Below are 18,175 nucleotides of genomic sequence, written 5' to 3' on the forward strand. Positions count from 1 at the left end.
GGCGCAAATTTGGCGGGATCGTTAATTATCGTTTTATTAACATCGGATTCAGTTATGCGATTAAAATCGAAAAATTCATTCGACGATTTCGTCATACGTTAGTTTGATTATTCCACAAATTGGCTACACTGCATCAATCCTCACACTCCAACTGCGCAGCGGTTTATACAACTATCTTGGATTTCCGTTATATTACCTTCAGATAGTCATGGTGTACAGTTTAAGGTTAAAAAATTTCTGGCACATCTGTACAAGACCACTCCGGCCTGGGATGAACTTGTTGTGCAACGCACGGTGATGATCGACGCGTTGTAATATGCAGCGAACTTCGTCGTTCAGGCGAATCGATTGCTGAATAATCTACGCAACTGTTTCATCGCGCTACTTCCCTCAAATCTTACTGTCAAATCACAGAATTCTTATGCAGGCGAACTAGCTGTCTTTACTCGACGCGCTAGAATGAACTCGAATTATTGACGCTGTGGAAAATCTGCAGCCCATACATTATTCCGCATTATATTGTGCAGCGTTCATCTTCTATATATTCGTATAATCGATCGCATAAGCGACATGTTCAAGTCGAAGCCATCCGATATCCGTGAATACATTGATCCACATAGTCCACGGATGATGGATTTGATTCACCAGTCAAATAATAGTGCTTATTTCGAATTATATCGCGCGATGACTCGATGCTTTTTTTATTAAAAGCATATTATTATGATGATAGGAATTAATAAGCTGCAGAAAAATTGTCCTACATTCATTCGTCGCCATATTTCGTGTGAACTAAGCCCAATATCGTAGCAAAAATGATTTAAACTCACCGAATGACGATTGAGACGGTGACTGAAAATTTGAATTTGATAACTGATGCATTGTGGGTTCTATTTATACAACAGCCTCCACCAATCGACGGGTTTTACAAGTCACACAAGAACCTGTGTCACATTTTTGCCGTCGGTAAAAAGGGCTTAGATCACGATCAACTGTAGATAACAGTTTAAAGCGTGTTACCGTCGATAACAAGGTAGAAAATGTACCAGACTTATTGTTAAATGTGCACGATTATCGTTATAAGTTTCTTCTTCTGTTTATGGTATACAAACGTTAAAGATTAAATTAATATAAATTTATTTACAAAAAAAATTACAATAAATAATTTAAATACATTGGTTCAGGTGTCGTGGATATGCTGCTCGTGGAGTGGCGATTACATTTCGTATAAATGTACATTATAAATATTTTTCGAAAATATATCTTAGATCATATTTTAAACTCACTAACGGTATTGAGAATTATATACTAAATTTTTTTTTGTTTTAACCGGGTTCTAATTTGAATTGAATAACAATTAATATTGCATTGGATTAACAACGTATTTCAACCGGATAAACGATCAAATTAAACGATTTTTGTACAGAGAATTTCATAAAAAATTCTACGTTAATAATGATAATCAATATGTCAAACGATATAATATATGCACGTTTTATTACTTGTACGTGTCGCAAACTATTATCCTATGTTGTGATTATTGATTGCCTTCTGCAATGTTTATTATGTATAATATGTAGACTAAAATTTTTCAAGTTCTAAATTTTGTTATACAACATACAGGCAGTTTACTACACTCACTGTAGTACGTACTTTCAATCTTAATTATTACAATAGTATTTGATAGTAATGCAATTTTCAATTTTACGAGTAGTATTAATTAGTTGAGTAATAGATGTGAGGCGAATTTTCATTATTTGTATCAAATAATTAAATAAACAGAATAAAAACTTCCCATTTTTTGGATCGGACTGTCAATGGTATTATACCAAATTGTGAAAGCATATTGCAAGAGTTTTCAAAGCCAAAGAATACCATTTCTTCACATTCAAATTGTCAACTTATAAACGATTATTCACTTAGTTTGATACTAGGCCGCTACAATTAGAACACTTACATTTGTTTCACAGCTGCATTATACAAAATTAATTCTAATTCGCTTACTTTAAATCGTGATAATTTCTATGCTTTACTTTACTTGCTATACTCAGAGTACTGCAAATTATCAAAGTTTTTGAGCAAAATTGGCTCCCGTTAATATTGTAAGGGAAAAATAAAAATAGCGCGAAATCTTTTTCCTTGTTCATAAAAACATAATAGAAAAAACGAGGAAAGAAAAATAATTAAATCTAAACCGATTACTATGAGTATCACATATGTTGTATTAACTGTACCTATAATACCTGTTTGCTAAATTCTAGCCTTAATTTTTGATTCAGATGTTTGTTCGTTTATTTTCTCAAATGATTTTGGCAGTCTTTTATTTGTGCCTCTTATCGGTATCGATTGTCTTCTGTATGATAAGCTTATTTCTCTGCCTGGTGACTTTAGTCGTAGGCTGTGTGCTGGGGGCTATCTGCTTCAAACCTTGCTGAGGTATTTTGGCAGGACTAGCTGCTCGAGGATGAGTAGATCCTTTTAGAAGACCCTCGACGTCGGCAAGCCTCCGTCTCAAGCTTCTGTTCTCCCTCTTACATCTAGCCAACTCTGAGTCCTTGTCAAGCCTGTCATGACCTGAGCTGCTAGTTTCTTCGGCGAAATGCCGGAACATCAGATGCAGCTTTTCTTCATGTTCTCTTTGCATCAAAACGATCCTTCTCTCCGCTTCCAGCTTCGTTTGTTTCAGGGCGTTAGTCAGTGTCTGGATTCTCCACTCTTGGGTTTCTGCGTGAGCCTCTAGCTCCGCGGCCTGGATCTCCAAATTCTTTGAACTTTCTTTCAAGTCGATCACTTTGAGAAAGTATTTGTAAAACAGAGTTCTCATCTCACCGTCCGACAGCTTCATCAATCTTTCCATCAGCATTTGCTCACCTTTTTCCCTCTTCACTTGATTCTCGTCGAAACACTTCCTGCCGCATATCATTTCGTTTTTATGCTCAATCATTGCGTCAATAGCCTCTATCGTTTCCCCACATTCAAGCAGTTTTCTCTCCTCTACTATCGTCAGTGTTTTTTCTTTCTGTAACTTTTCATCCAGATCGCACTTCTCATCCACTAGACAGTCCCTGGTCCTCCTGAGATTTCTTATCTCGTGCCTCAGGGCTTCTTTCTCATCCGTATCAGCCGTTCTCTCCAGATCCATTGATTTCTCTTTCAGAACATGGTCCAGATGTGAAATTCTTGCGCTCACTTCAAGCAGGTTTTTTTTCTTATCGGAACAATCGTTTTGCGACTTTGAATTCTTTCTGTCATCTTCACTTTCGGACTGTATTTCCTTTAATTTTGAAGCTGTTAAGTTGTACTTCTCCTCCAATTCTCTTATCTTTCTCTGATCCTGGACTAGCTCATTTTCCAGCTGCTTTTTGTGCTCGTCTTCTTTTTTCAGCTGTCTCTTCAGCTTCTCCATTTGCTTCTTAGACGAATTTAACGAACTCTCAAGCTCCAACACTTTCTTTGCAGAGTCGCCAGCAATCTGTTTTATCATTTCAATATCCATCAATCGTTTCTCATAGTGAATTGCCATGTGTTTGTATAATTCAATTTCCTTCTTATGCGCTGATTTACCCTCGGTATCTTTGTACAAGGAGGCATTTTCTGCTTGAGCAAGTTGCGTCCTAGTGTTATAATACTCCTCTTCAAGCTTGCTTCGTTTTCTCTGAAACTTTTGTTTGGCGCTTGCTCTAGCTTCGGAATTCTTTATCATATCGGCTATGAACTGTTCCTTTATTTGTATCGTATTCTGAAGTTCTTCTATGCGTTTATGCGCCCCTTCCAAATCAGACTGAATTTTTTTCACCTGCGTTTGCTTCGCCTCGTTTGTGAGGGTCAAATTTTTCAACACTTTGATCGGCTCTGGATCTTGATCAGAATTTTTAATCGTCTCAATCAACAAGTCCGGAGAATGTGTTTCTTTCTGTATTTTAACGACGTTAACGTTGTTGTCAAGTCTAAAATCAACTTCTCGATTTTCCAGCGTATTAGCAGCAATGAGTGCTGACAATTGGTGGTTAAAATTAGTATCTTGACACTGTTTGTATCCACCGTTGAATGCCAGTACTCCATTGCACATATCTGAACCCGGGAGCATTGAGTTTCTCCTGGAACTAGGATTTCTGATAGGAGTTGGCTTAACTATTGGCAAATAGTCGTTACCGTTATTCAGAGATTCTGCGGCAGAGGTATCAATGATAATATCCATTTTCCTGAACTCATCTTTTTTCGAATCAATGACATTGTCCGTATCGTTTTTAAACTTATTCATCAGCTCGTCAAGTTTGTCCAGAAAATCCGGATTCTCAGAACTTATGTCGCTTTCCTCTTCGGACAAATCCTCCGTCTCGGAATTGCAGCTACTGTCAGACTCGTTCCTGAACTCCCCACACGTCGCAGACTCGTCTGTTTTTTCATCGGTTTCAGTCACTTCTTCTATTCTCTCCAAAGACCTTCTGGTAACATCTGCGAACCCCTGTAAACTCGCCGTGTCGTCGCTGGCTATGCATTCCTCGTACTCCTGCTTCATGCAGAGCCATTGCTCTATCTGATCCTGTTCGGTATGGGGCAATATGTTGCTGGTCACAAGTTTATTGAACAAACCTTCCGCGTTTGAGACCAACTTGGACCATTGAGTAGCCGCAAATTCGAGCCTGAATAAGTCTGCACTGGAACTTCGCTCTCCGGATGTCCCAACTTCGATGTCCGGTGTTTCCTGAATCTCCTCGACCGTGTGCTTGAGCTCCTCGTCCTGCTGTTCCCTGGGATGTCTGAAAGCCTGTACTTCCTCGATGTACTGATTGTAGCATTGCCGATTGTCCAGGATTCCCTGATGATGAATCCATGGACCGTAATGCATCATATCGAACAGCTTCTGGGGTTGGTAAGGTCAGAATGGACTGAACTTTACAATTAACGTTCGTGACCCCGTTTAAGAGATTCCTATAACATTAAAACGGAAAATAAATATTGAATCCATTGTAGCCGTGTCAACGATATCGCATACTTGGCGTGTAAAAACGGGTAAAATTTCAAGTAACAGACTCATTAATTATCGCAATACAAAACGTTTGCTGTGTTGGAATGTTCTTCTAATGATTAATCTGAGACACTGATATAATGAAAATGAAGAAAAACTTACAGGTTTAGCGATACCCATGTGTCTGATTTAACGGTTTAGAAATATCTCTGTGGGTTTTTCAAATTCAACGCACGTTTACTGGACACGGTCGAGTTTGCACTGATATGAAGTAAATCATTTTCGGTGGAAACCGCGGATCGTAAACCCGAGCCACGTTGGGGGTTAAATTTACCGTGGAAAATAGAACTGCAAGATCAAAATCTGGATGTCGTGATTAAAGAGAGTCATAAAAATCTATCCGCTATATGTCGGAATGACGAAGTAAATCCACGGGTAAATCAATAATATTTACTACAGGCAGAGCCTGCCTGTTTTTTCGTGTATCGGTGTACCGTATATTGCCGTATATTACGTTTTCGTCTTGTTGGTACACTTGGTGATTCTCGTTCTATCAGAGAGAAAGCTGTTCTATCCCGTCTAATTTCGGGATTGCGTAGGGTTGGTAGCGCCGCAGACAGTCAGTCATCAACCAATCAGAATCGTTGTAAAGATGTGTCGAAACGGCTGAAGCTGGCAACAAATGGACCGCGTGCTGCCGCGTGAGTCACCGAGTGTCGACTGAAGTTGTGCGAAATTGTCGCATGGACGTTGCGAGAGATGTGTTAACTGTAATTGCGAATGTGGGCTGTGCACGTGTGTGTATAGAGATCCGTGAATGCTCTGTGGTTAAAGCGATGACCTAACGAAATTTCCCATCGAGTAGAATCGGAGTGATTTTATTTCTGATTGACAAACGTAGCTGCGGATTTACGTAAGTCACAACATACTACACAGTTGGGAGTACAAGCAATACGCAATCTATACGTAAGTAATATGAAACGCAAGTATGCCTAAACTCGATCACAACGAATTCTCGCAATCGAAATTATGTATTTTGATCTCGCGACGAAAAAATGATTCTTCAGATCCAAATATCACCCGCGAAATAGCTCGAACTGGTTGCTAACCTGGCTAAAGTCGGGAAAAACCAAAGAGAATAACAACATGTTTTAAAAATATTTGACAGATGTGTAAATCAAAAATAACGATAAATCAAATCACCATAGCCCTCGACGATTCGATTGAGTTTTTATTTTTCTTTGTGATTATGTATAGTTCTCACAATTTTGTGATCAATATTTCATCCCTAACAAGTTAATGGCAAGAATAACCTGATCGTTATTTTATCTTTATCGAATACGTAGGACCTTAAAAACACCGGATTGCAAAATTTATCGGTTCGTATAAAGCATTGTCGTTTACGATCTGCTGCACAGCTTAGGTGGAAGGATGCACATGCAACAAGAAGGATGTGTGAATACTATAGAGATCAGTGATGTGTGCATATTTGCATATTTTACAGGCACGCATCAGTGACATTATTAGCTGCGTGCTCACGCAATTTTCATTGAGCCAGAACGTTGTTTCGCTGCATGTTTCTCATAGAAGCGATCGGGAGAGTATCGAGAGTATGTGAAGCTCTACTGTTATATCTATGGTTAAACCACATTAATCTGATGCAACGTGTTCCTGGTATAATAACGATCAGGTGATTCGGTGGTGCCGTAGTTTCCACATTCGTAGGCATTTTTATACTTACTAATCAAACAGACCGTCACTTATACGATCTCATTTCAAAATTCAGTAGTCAAAACACAAAGAAGATAATTTTATCCACAGAATTTTCATATTTTAGAATATGTTCCTTGTTGACTCATGCTGAATTTAATCATATTCAAGGAAAAGATATTTTTAATAAGAAAAAAATTCTTTGAAATATACGCCTTTGCTGACGAATAATTACAGTATAATATTGATAACAGTATAAACAATGATATTTCGTCAAAGTATTATTAAAATTAATCATGATTTGCTATTTTTACATTGCTTGAAATGCAGAGAGCATAAATTACATTTAAAAACTACATATAGTGATTATTTTTTTTTCATTTGAACTTTGTTCTCAATAGGTGTTAAAAAAATGGTATCTTAGTAATACTGTGTAATCTTTGACTCAAATTGAAGGTTTATAGGTGAAGATCTTCAACTTTTTAGTGTATAAGTATTTGTATACACAGAATTCTTTCCTCACAATTTCTAACGACTTTCTATTCACACTCGCTCATTCATGAATATTCATGACAAATAGTGTTTTATGTACGAACCATATAAGCAAACTATAAACTTAACAGTAATAATGAATTTTGTTACGTATCAAGAAACGAATTTAAATTAAGGGCAGTTAGTGAATGACTGCTGAATATATGAGGTTGAAGTAAGTAATGTTAACGTTACAAAACATCAAGAAGCATTTCATTATTATTCCATTTTTGAATCACTTTCAAAAAGTTGGCTTTTTTTTGTTTGATATAGTATAGTTTATTAAATTTCGGACAATTCTAATGGTGCAATTAAAGTTTTTTCCTAAACATGCGTCGTTATAGTAACGTTAATTGACTTCAACCACATCTGAATACCCGTTTAAATACATACAAAGTAGAAACACCTGTTTCAAACCCCATAGAATTGAAGTAACAAACATTTAAATTGATTCTAAATTTGTAAAATTGAGATTTCAAAACTTATTCTTTCATTCTACATTTGAAAGCAATAGTTATGACAACGGCCAATAATTGAGATTTTAGATCATTGCCGACATGCATAACCATCTAATATGCTCATAGTATAAAGGCAGAAAAAAAAACAATACATGCATAAAATTATGTAACATTTCAAAAATTATATGGTATGCAACTGCGGTCAAAAAGATAACCACTACCTTGTTTACAGAAAATGGAGAAGAACCACCTGATGGGAAGTGGATTTCCACCACCAACTGCTCCGCCCTCGTATGACGAAGCTGTCGCCAATACTGCGGCAGGTCCTCGCCTTTATCCTCCACCTTCTTCTGCTCCGTACCCAACAGTCGACACAGCGATGCCAATGCCTGGATCTTGTATGTTTCCACATTATACAATAGTTTCAGTCTTCTCAATTTAGCTTATTTCATTTTTCAAGCTAGTGAAACTTGTTCCATACTTGAATAGTACGAGTTTTTAATTTGACGACATATCTAATACGAAAATTTTAATAAACATACCTTACGTAATGTCTGAATTAAAACGAGAAAAAGAATATGAATGATGTATGATTGTGAATGATGTACGTTTATATCGATAGACAGCATTAGAACTTTTGGCATAAGAAAAATTCTCACAACACTTGTACTGAACAACGACGAAGCTAAAAAATGTTCAACATCAATGATGCACTGCTACATTGTTTTTTTGCAGATAATCCTCCGCCAGCAGCCATGCCAATGCCGATGCCAATGCCAACGCCAGAGACACAAAGCCAACCTCAATCATTTCAGCCACGACCTGCCGCTCCCTATCCTCAACAGCAAAACACAGCTCCACAGTCTTACGCGACACCTGCCCAAATACAAGTTGTGCAACAAACAGTTGCTTATGCAGTTGGACCAAACCCACTAAAAATGGTGTGTCCTAATTGTCGGGCGGATATAAAAACAACCACGGTATCGGAAACTCAAGCGAACGCTCACATTTGTTGCATAATTTTATGTTTACTCGGGTAAGTTTTGGACATTTTACCTGTGTAAGAGTTACAGTTGCTGACCATATCCTGTATATTATTCACGTTTAATGCTGCCCCTCAAAACTGAGCTCGCTTTATGAATTTTCGTCAGTTTGATGCAATGATTTATTTACCAAAGCTGATTTGTTACATTTCAGGTGTTGCTTGTGTTCATGGTTGCCATATTGCAGTAATGCCTTTGTGAATGTTCACCATTCGTGTCCCAATTGTAAGGCTTACATCGGAACGTATAAGGCTTGAATTTTGTGATTGTCACAATAGTCAAGTTTAACCTTGAAGTATTGGAGTAATTATTCTACAGTTACAGATCGAGGTGAAACCTTGGCCGTCTTTGACTAGGACGAAAATTTTCTCTTCTTTACATATTCGTATATATTAAACATTCACTCACAGACGCAAATATTTTTTTTTTTTTTTATACAAATTCTATCAGAGATAGATGAAACGTATAATTTTATGATCCCAATTATTTCTACAATTGCTTACCCTTTCAATGAATGTTTGTAGAATTCTTGAAAAACGTTCAGTTCATGCGAAACACATTCCGTTGATTCTGAAACAATCTTGCTTCATTGCCATGGAGAATATTAACAGGTTGATTGATTTGATCTGAGCTTTCCTTGTATACATAAATCCTCGTCGCTAAGAATTGAGAGTCAAGAGAAAAGAGTGTTATTGACATCTCATATGCCCTATACTCACTATTATTACTGGACATTAGGTTTCTTGATGTAGTCGTACTGAAAAGAGTGGTGATTCACTGTACAGGAACACAGAATTTTTGCATTCTGGTAGCTCATTACGTTTCACTATGTGCATAAAATCAAACTCACATGATACTACTTCCATTCTTTATAATTCTTACTTTTTTTTTTCATATGTCAAGTTAATGTGATTATCTTGTTTTATAATATTGCACATAAATATAGTATAGTAAAACAACATTATAAAACAAGATAATCATATATATATATGTGATATATATATATATCAAAAAAGTATTGAGTATTCGAAGAACACCGTATTTTCGTTAAGAGCGAACAATTCATGCTTAGGTAAATATAAAGAAAATGACCATTGAAAATGTACGACTTTTGCTTTGCTCTGCTAGTTCATAGGTTTTGCACTAGATACTTGGTTGTGAAACATTTACAGGCTTTTTTGAAAATAAGAGATTGGTAAATAATATACCTGTATTACGATGTTGGTTGATAATATGGTGTTTGTTGACGTACTTGCAAATTGTCGCACCATACGTGATACGTTACGCGAAGATCTGATTACAAAAAAATATTTGTCTCTTGACAGCATCTGTTCAGCTCACGGAAATATTTCCACCTCAAATTAAGCCTCCCCCAGCAAACATGGACGATATCGTCCATCCTGACCTTCTCACTTATCGCTGTCTCGGGAATTTTTCATTGTTTAACAATTTCTATTCATTAACTATTTGAAAATTTCGTAATGTAAACTATTGGAATATCAAGTAGGCACCTGAAACTGATTACCTGAATCTTTTGCAAACTTTTGAAAATCTCTAAGTGAAGGGAAAAAGAACTCGTGTGACGAAATCGTTGATAATGACTGACGACGTCAGTAAAATAACACATGACCGGCGGAGGGTTATCGAGTCAGATAGAAGTGTGAAAATCACATGCATGTTTTGTCGAAAATTATTCAAAGGGCTGTGAGAAATTGAATATTTAGAGAGGAAGGTACGACGTGGCCTGTGTACCCTGCTGTTATTTTTCAAAGAAACCTTTATTAAACATAAGTTTTATATTTTTATATTATGCCTTTTTCATTGTTTGTATTCAAAAAGTTTGACAAAAAATATTTCAAATTATTAAATTGGATACGAATATCTAAATTGCTTGAAATTAGAAAGTAAGTACGTATGTATATATAATTTGAAGATAAAGAAAAAAAAAACTACCCAATTTGGTCTGAGTTTAATTTTTATTAAACAACAAGCCATTGTATCTATATTATCATCAGTTTTGCATTCATGATTTTCGACTTCCTTGATCAATTGTGTAAGTTTTTATTTTTCTACTTCAAACGAGATATGTAACTAAGTGTTCAATGCTAAATATATAAGTCTGCATCAGTAGGTGAAAATTTACTTCGTTAAGATAAAAAAAAAAAAATCAGACATACGAATAATACTGTAAAGTATAAGTTAGACCAACCTTTGATAGTGCGTTGAAATTACTTGCAGTTTAGTAATTATAATCACGCCAACATTTATTATCGACCATGAGAGATTAATAAAATATTATTATTCATATTGTTTACTACCCACATGTAAACTCTAACTAAAACTGTGACACAATTATTGCGCTAATTCTGTTCACGTTTCAATTAAGCATTAACGGTTTGGTCCTCAATTCAGGACAGAATTGACGTGCTAGGAAAAGGGTGTACCAAATGATGAAAACGTATTTTATATACAATTAATAATAAGAAGATGTGATCTAGACCGACTGAAAGTCTAGTAAATCGATGATATTGTCTGATGATTGCGATACGAAAGAGAAGGGAATAAATGAACAAATTACACGATCGTAATAGTTGGGGAATATCTGTAATAACAATATTTATCGTCTGTACACGGCCAATGGGGTATTGGAAATATCTGATTTTTGTGTATAATCGGTAGGTGTACATAATCGTCATCTTGATAAATAAATGAATATATTATTTAATATAATATTAATTCTTCAGTTGCAATGTCTTGACTAAATCATTCCCCCCAAATTATTTCTATATTTCAAACTCATCCAGTTTTATTTCTTGTTTTTTTTTTATTCTTACATGTTTCGCATTTGCTTTCGAATTTACTAATGAAACTTGATACGAATACGCAAAATGGGGTCACGAAACAGTGTCAGTAGGTACGAAAATTCAGAGCTGACATAGAGAAATGAAAGCAGTCAATAACGATCCGTTGTGACGCATTTGATTTTGACCTTAGAATAGAAATAAATTTTCGACTATCAGTTGCTGATTGCGGCCAAATAATTGAGTTATTTCAAAAATATTTAAAACGTTTCATCGGTGATCGCGGTAGTGCCGCGCTACACATGCGGATGTAATAAATACATTCATAGTTATCTGACTTATGTATAAATTTCGGAACTTCGAAAAGGTTATGTCACTCGTGCAGCAATATGGCGGCGTGTGAGAGTGAAGATTTTCACAAGGTTTTGGAGTATAGAATTTTCAAATGCTCCAGCTACTCGTCGACCTATGTACCTGAGTAAGTATTTAAATTATCGACTCCTTTGAATCAGATAGAATCGTCGTGTGTCATCGAGCTGGCATCTGCCCACGACACGTAGAAATTTTACTACGCGTTCTTAACCTCAAACGAAAGCATTTTCTGTCAAGGACAACGCGTTCGGTTTCACTTAAACGAGGCTATTCACGGTCTCAAGGCCGAGCGGCGCGTGCAGGGTGAATAAACGGTTCATTGACCTTATTTCCCATATTTTCAGGAATATTCTCGTAGACGTACCGTCGGATCAATCCTCTCGCTGGTCCTCTGACAATGACAATCATCCTCAGGTATTACGTGCAGTGTGATAACGATGATTTACTTTCTCTATTATGCAATCTTAGCTTGATTTAAACCTACACCCTTAGCTCTTTGTAACACGAATTTCTTTACTCTTCTCCTGTTGCAGTTTCTCATTCTCAAACTCCAACATCAGTCCATCGTCAAAACTATCACGTTTGGTAAATATGAAAAAACTCATGTTTGTAACATCAAGAAATTCAAAGTTTTTGGTGGACTTGAACCTGAGAATATGATGGAGCTACTAGAAAGGTGAGATGCTTCCTTCAAGCATATTTCAATTAGACAACAAACGATTCTGTTTTACCTAAACTCGTCTTTCACGTCTTGTTTTCCTTGCAGTGGTTTGAAAAATGACTCTACACCAGAAACATTCGACCTCAAACATGTGGTCGGGAATGACGAGAACTATTTTCCGATTAAGTACCTGAAAATTCTTCCCCTGCAATCCTGGGGCCCCAGTTTTAACTTTTCTATCTGGCATGTTCACCTCGCGGGAGTCGATGACCAGAAACTTGTCAAAAGCAGCATTGAATGTTTTAACTCTGTATGTATTTCGCTTTTTACTTTTTTAAGACATCCTAGAACATTTTTTCAGATGCATTCAGCTAATTTAGGTACCTAAGTTAAAGTACAACTTTCCAGTAATAGCAGGTTAGACAGCAGCATAATACCAACGTTTTTATTCCACTAAACAAGGTGACTATGAAACCTTAACCGTAGATGTCCTTTAACTATAACGGAGTATTGATTAAGCATAGTAATTTTCTAAAATTTGCTCAGATTAAAAATTATTGTCAAAGATTCACATTGTTCACCCTCGTTTGGCTTCTTGTTGCTTTAATTTATTTGTAACTAATTATTGTAGTACCGTCAGAAAGAGGTGTTACGACTGTGTATGAAACATTTTCGCCGCTTGGAATATCCGGAAATTGTCAATACTCTGCAAAGAGTTACTGGGGTGAGTCTTGAGGATTCCAGACTGTCAACACTGTATGATATATTGGTAACCAAGGGGGATCACTGCCAGGCAGAAAGATTCATTAGCAACGCTGTAAACAGTAAGTTTCTGGTATTTATCAAGGTTATTCAAAAAGCAATATTTAATTAAAAAATTTCATCCTTCATCCATGAAAACTTGGTCATTTTTCGATTCAGTGGGACTTTTCAATGAGTATATAAATGCTCAGGCTTACCGAGCTATATGGACAAAAATATTTTCCAAGGATCCAAAACCTGGAATGAGGGGTGGGCATCAAATGGTTTTGGACCCATCGGCGGAAATGTTGTATCTGTTCGGTGGCTGGGATGGAAATCAGGATTTGGCTGACCTTTGGACCTATAATGTATCAACTGACAAGTGGCATCTTATTTGCAAAGACACAGAAGCAGTGGTTAGTCAATGATCACGGTCTTGCGATATCAGGTTGTAGGATCTGCAACTAACATAAGCTATATTTCAGGGTGGTCCTACCGCCCGGTCTTGTCACAAAATGTGTTTGGACCCAGAAAGGCGTCAGTTGTTTACTCTGGGACGGTATTTAGACACTCAATATCGCTCGCCAGAAAATCTGAAGAGCGATTTTTACGTTTATGATATAGAGTCTGATAAATGGACACAGATATCTGAAGATACCGGAGCCGTCGGTGGTCCTCAATTGATTTTCGACCACCAAATGTCAATGGACGTCGCTAAGAGAACTATCTATATTTTCGGTGGACGTGTTCTTGTGCCATCGCATGTGTGAGTAAAACTTATATTGAAAGTGAAAATGAAAATTTTGGCTCAGATTAAATAAATTCCAATCAATTTTTCAATCTATCTTATCACTCTGCTTCATTTAGGATTGAGGATAACCATGGAGTTACACCAAACGTGACAGAACCAGTATTTTCTGGATTGTATTCGTACCATGTGCCAACTGGGACCTGGAGTAGGCTCGCTTGTGATATTGCGAGACCCAGTCCGCCTAATATACCAACAATTAGGTCCAGAGTTGGACATTCCATGCTATTTCATCCGGTATGTCACTTCTTGTTCGTTGGATGTTGTACTCCTTAATCTTCTATAACACGCATCTAATTCATATGCCCAAAATAAATAAACTCGTAGCTACTTGTCGAACAATGTAATTGGTAATAAGTGGCTCTATCATTTATAATAATGTAAAAAAATTTCTAGGAATTCAGAAAACTATATATATTTGCGGGACAGAGGAGTAAAGAGTATCTAAACGATTTTTTTACCTTCGAAGTAGACACCGAGACTTTGGAACACATCAATCTCAGTGACTTGGGAAACCGGGATTCAAATCATGTTCCCGCGGCTGGTTTTACCCAGAGGGCTACTATTGATCCTGAACTTGGCGAGATTTACGTTTTATCTGTAAATACGTAACAATGTTCTTTTTCTTTACGGCTCGTCAATTGGTTTCAGCTATTGGTGATTACTTGATATTAAGAATCAACATAAAACCTCAGCGCTCACAGATGACTCTTACTTACAGGGTCTGAGCAAAGACAAAGAGAAGAGAGACGACAATGTTCAAAATTCTCTTTGGGTCTACAATATTAAAGAGAACCGGTGGTCTTGCATATATCGTAATGAAAACGTTGGTGACAAGTATTGGAATAGTATGCAGGATTACGAGCCTTGTCCTAGATTTGCCCACCAGCTTGTGTACGATCATATTCAAAAGGTGAGCCACGCTGATTAAAATAGTCAAGGTGAACTCTGATTGCTTTCAGCTTTGACCGTTACTATTTCATTACGTTTCATATGCCGCAGGTCCATTACTTATTTGGAGGAAATCCGGGGCGCTCTTGTCTGCCAAAATTGAGGCTGGATGATTTTTGGCAGCTGGAACTCTGTAGACCCTCTCATGAGCAGATTTTGAGGAAATGCAAGCTGATAATAAGGAAGCACAAATTCGAAGAATTGGCTATGAAAAATAGCATCGAGGCTCTCGAGTACCTGCAGACACAAGTATACGAAATCATCGATCATGCCGATCCGGAGCAAACCAAAGAGGTATAAATCGTGTTTTAGACATAATTTAGACGTTAAAAACGTCAACTATCGGCTGTATCGTTTTTTTTTTCTATTTTGCAAAATATTAAGCTTAATATAGTAGTGATATTTGTTGTATCGTAGTTTCAGTTACTGGCTTCAGTTCTTTTCCGAGAGCAAGAAAGAAGCATGGATAACAGTTTAGATCTGGATCCAGCATCCAGCACTAGTTCCAGTGATCGAATTAATTCAGTGGTGCCAAAGAATTTTACGATGCACGACATCCACGCTCGCCGTACGGAATTGTTTGACAAACTTACCGAATTTTTTCCTGAAAGCTTAACTCAGCCGCGAGCAAATCTTATAGACCTTTTGCCATTGTGATATTTTTAACATGGTTAACGTACTTAAAAGTCATACTAATTTCGCTATTTTTTTTTCAATCACACACCAAAATCATACTTAGCCTATGTTTTCTTTATTGTATGTATAATTCAACAGCAACAAATAACAGACTGTTAGTCTTTTCGTTTAACAGGTATAATATCAAAGTCACGTGTTATTTATAATATTTTATTTTCATATTTAGCTCGTATAATTTCGTTTCAATATTACTACTGTGTATGAAAAATTACGACCAGTTGCAGTTCAGTTCATCATTATTTTTATACATACGGACAGCGATAATGATAACGTTTGATAGATTCGTTTCTGCAAGTAGTTTTGAAATAATGCTAATAGTCGTACTTTTTTTTGATTATTTTTCATGAAGACTGTAATATTACATTTTATACGATTGTTTGTATCATTATATTTAACTTTAGAAATTTGGTTTAACTCTCTTTATTTATCAACTGTATCATCCTGTTATTCATCTCCGGTTTTACAATTGATTGAACTGTACGAAGAAATTTTTTTTTTCGAAGCCCGTACCTTTTCTCGCAATCAGTCAACTTTAATTTGCCATTCTACTTTATATTTTACCTTGTATTCGGTGTATTCGTTATTTTTAAAATGCATTGAGGAAAATACCCCAGTTTTTTTTTTTCATTTTTGTCAGATTACATTAAATGAAACTTGGACCATTCACATGTTTGAAGGCAATTTTATTTTTACTTTCAATAGATTTTTATTTTTACAATTGCGAATTATTATTGTTGTTAATACTTGTTTACTTTTATCATTTTGTTCGCAACCTAAAATCTCTGTGAATTTCCGATTTACATGCTTGTAATACTGAAACTATAACTATATAGCAATTATTTGCCTCTCTGCTCTTTGCGAATTGTTATTCGTAATACTTGCTTAAACCTGAAGTTCATAATACAATGATCTACAACTGATAATATATATTGTCTAGATGCGTATTTATATAAAAAAGTTCTAAATTTACTTTAAATATTTAAGTGTACAGTGGTTTTGTTATTAAAAATGATCTTAAGCTTCCGCTTGCCATAGTAATGAGTTGTTAATAGACTATTATGAATAAGCTCTAATAATAATAAAATAACAAAAATACAAATAATTAATATTTTATATTGCGTAGCTTTGTAAATATTTTTCATTAAGTGTTCTGTCGATATCGATTCTCTGTAATGTAACTGACATAATTTATACAATAATACATATACATATTATATATGTGTTTGTATATGATCACAATCTAACGATTATAAGATAACGTTAATGTGTATACAAACGTTAAGTTTTTGGCATAATAACGCACTTTGGCATGCTAGATAATCATACATCAAAATCTGTTACATGTCTCATCCAGATATTTCGTACTTTGAAAGTAGTAAAGCGAAAAATTGAATCTTTCATTATCCACCACGTGGCTAGATTGGTGGTTTTTTTTTTTACACCTCCAAGCTACGACACATTATTTTTATGTAAATGTGTTGTCTATTAAACTTATCCATCGCTGTTCAATAGTAGCGCGAAGTAATTATTCACAATTGCATGGATTATACATGTAACGTAATTTCTACTTTTCCACAATTTGAAATGTTGAGAATTTATTCTATACTATTTGGGGGCATAACAAATGCATCAAATAGTGGAATATTTTTTAGGAAGTGGAATGTCTCAAGTCCAATTAATTAATACTTCATGGCCAAAAACATATTCATTTCCACAGATATGCTAATTTCGCACCTAAACAAACCATAATACTTAGGTGCTGTAACACACCTAAGCTTGAATGTTTTCCAGAATGAACGCGTTTTCTTTTTTTAAAAATATAATGCTAGTTATGCAATGGGATCAACTGAAAAACGATCTGCGTATTGAATGGTGTATTGGAATATATATATATATATATATATATATATATATATATATATATATATATCTTAATACAATCTTAATACATAAAAGTTTCTCCATTTCACACAATATGCATGTTCTATTTGCACACGTAATAATGAAAGTGTGAAAAAAAAAATTAACATTTCTTCAAACATAATACAATCCATACTACGTTGGATATATATCTTCGGTCAACATATACTTTAATGTTGAAAAGTTTATAATCGTTGAAGTTTTTGTACAAAATTTATTATCCGCAGTAGTGGTCAAAGAATTCCTCGAAGTGAAATGTCTCGTTACAGGGTTTTCTGCCGATATAGGAATGATAATAAAACTAAGTCACTTGGTACACAGGTAATAATATCCTAGTTAAATAATGCAAGAACAAACGGAAAAAAATACTTAATAATATAAAAAATATTATGTGTCGATATCCTCCACGCTGTAGAAATAATAGATGTGTAAATAAAACTGCAACCTAGCATAAAAGAAAACAGAACAAAAGGAAACAAAAACAACAATGCGTATAATCTTTCGTTTGTTTCTCCGA

At 35.7% G+C, this 18,175-nt stretch overlaps 3 protein-coding genes across 6 annotated transcripts; 2 read left to right on the plus strand and 1 right to left on the minus strand.

The window, feature by feature from the left end:
• Positions 1-1,117: 1,117 nt before the first annotated feature.
• Positions 1,118-5,579, minus strand: LOC124188088 (kinesin-like protein costa). Of its 2 annotated transcripts, none has more exons than XM_046580441.1 (2): positions 5,481-5,579; positions 1,118-4,929 (listed from the first exon to the last, which is right to left on the minus strand). In XM_046580441.1, the coding sequence occupies exon 2, from the start codon at positions 4,847-4,849 to the stop codon at positions 2,318-2,320; it is 2,532 nt and encodes an 843-aa protein (XP_046436397.1). In that variant the 5' UTR covers positions 4,850-4,929; positions 5,481-5,579; the 3' UTR covers positions 1,118-2,317. The 2 variants fall into 2 exon arrangements, with proteins under 2 accessions (XP_046436397.1, XP_046436396.1); XM_046580440.1 differs by lacking the exon at positions 5,481-5,579 and adding an exon at positions 5,129-5,474.
• Positions 5,580-5,741: 162 nt separating this feature from the next.
• Positions 5,742-11,451, plus strand: LOC124188091 (lipopolysaccharide-induced tumor necrosis factor-alpha factor homolog). 2 transcript variants are annotated; one of them, XM_046580449.1, is made up of 4 exons: positions 5,742-5,879; positions 7,898-8,063; positions 8,401-8,701; positions 8,863-11,451. In XM_046580449.1, the coding sequence occupies exons 2-4, from the start codon at positions 7,901-7,903 to the stop codon at positions 8,963-8,965; spliced, it is 567 nt and encodes a 188-aa protein (XP_046436405.1). In that variant the 5' UTR covers positions 5,742-5,879; positions 7,898-7,900; the 3' UTR covers positions 8,966-11,451. The 2 variants fall into 2 exon arrangements, with proteins under 2 accessions (XP_046436405.1, XP_046436404.1); XM_046580448.1 differs by having other exon boundaries at positions 5,753-5,932.
• A 188-nt stretch (positions 11,452-11,639) lies between these two features.
• LOC124188089 (muskelin) lies at positions 11,640-17,136 on the plus strand. 2 transcript variants are annotated; one of them, XM_046580442.1, is made up of 13 exons: positions 11,640-11,987; positions 12,226-12,295; positions 12,415-12,557; positions 12,648-12,852; positions 12,957-13,004; positions 13,174-13,366; positions 13,464-13,699; positions 13,769-14,049; positions 14,151-14,328; positions 14,488-14,691; positions 14,813-15,004; positions 15,094-15,336; positions 15,460-17,136. In XM_046580442.1, the coding sequence occupies exons 1-13, from the start codon at positions 11,899-11,901 to the stop codon at positions 15,697-15,699; spliced, it is 2,322 nt and encodes a 773-aa protein (XP_046436398.1). In that variant the 5' UTR covers positions 11,640-11,898; the 3' UTR covers positions 15,700-17,136. The 2 variants fall into 2 exon arrangements, with proteins under 2 accessions (XP_046436398.1, XP_046436400.1); XM_046580444.1 differs by lacking the exon at positions 12,957-13,004 and having other exon boundaries at positions 11,641-11,987.
• Positions 17,137-18,175: the final 1,039 nt, after the last annotated feature.

This window comes from Neodiprion fabricii, chromosome 1 (assembly GCF_021155785.1).
Source record: "Neodiprion fabricii isolate iyNeoFabr1 chromosome 1, iyNeoFabr1.1, whole genome shotgun sequence".
In the NCBI taxonomy this organism is placed as follows: domain Eukaryota; kingdom Metazoa; phylum Arthropoda; class Insecta; order Hymenoptera; family Diprionidae; genus Neodiprion; species Neodiprion fabricii.

Bases quoted from the DNA above. Each gene is read 5' to 3' on its own strand.
- LOC124188088 (XM_046580441.1), bottom strand. From the start codon at position 4,849: ATGATGCATTACGGTCCATGGATTCATCATCAGGGAATCCTGGACAAT.
- LOC124188091 (XM_046580449.1), top strand. From the start codon at position 7,901: ATGGAGAAGAACCACCTGATGGGAAGTGGATTTCCACCACCAACTGCT. The intron at 8,064-8,400 runs GTATGTTTCCAC...GTTTTTTTGCAG, and splicing joins GATGCCAATGCCTGGATCTT to ATAATCCTCCGCCAGCAGCC. The intron at 8,702-8,862 runs GTAAGTTTTGGA...GTTACATTTCAG, and splicing joins ATAATTTTATGTTTACTCGG to GTGTTGCTTGTGTTCATGGT.
- LOC124188089 (XM_046580442.1), top strand. From the start codon at position 11,899: ATGGCGGCGTGTGAGAGTGAAGATTTTCACAAGGTTTTGGAGTATAGA. The intron at 12,853-12,956 runs GTATGTATTTCG...TTCCAGTAATAG, and splicing joins GCATTGAATGTTTTAACTCT to CAGGTTAGACAGCAGCATAA. The intron at 13,005-13,173 runs GTGACTATGAAA...TAATTATTGTAG, and splicing joins TTTTTATTCCACTAAACAAG to TACCGTCAGAAAGAGGTGTT.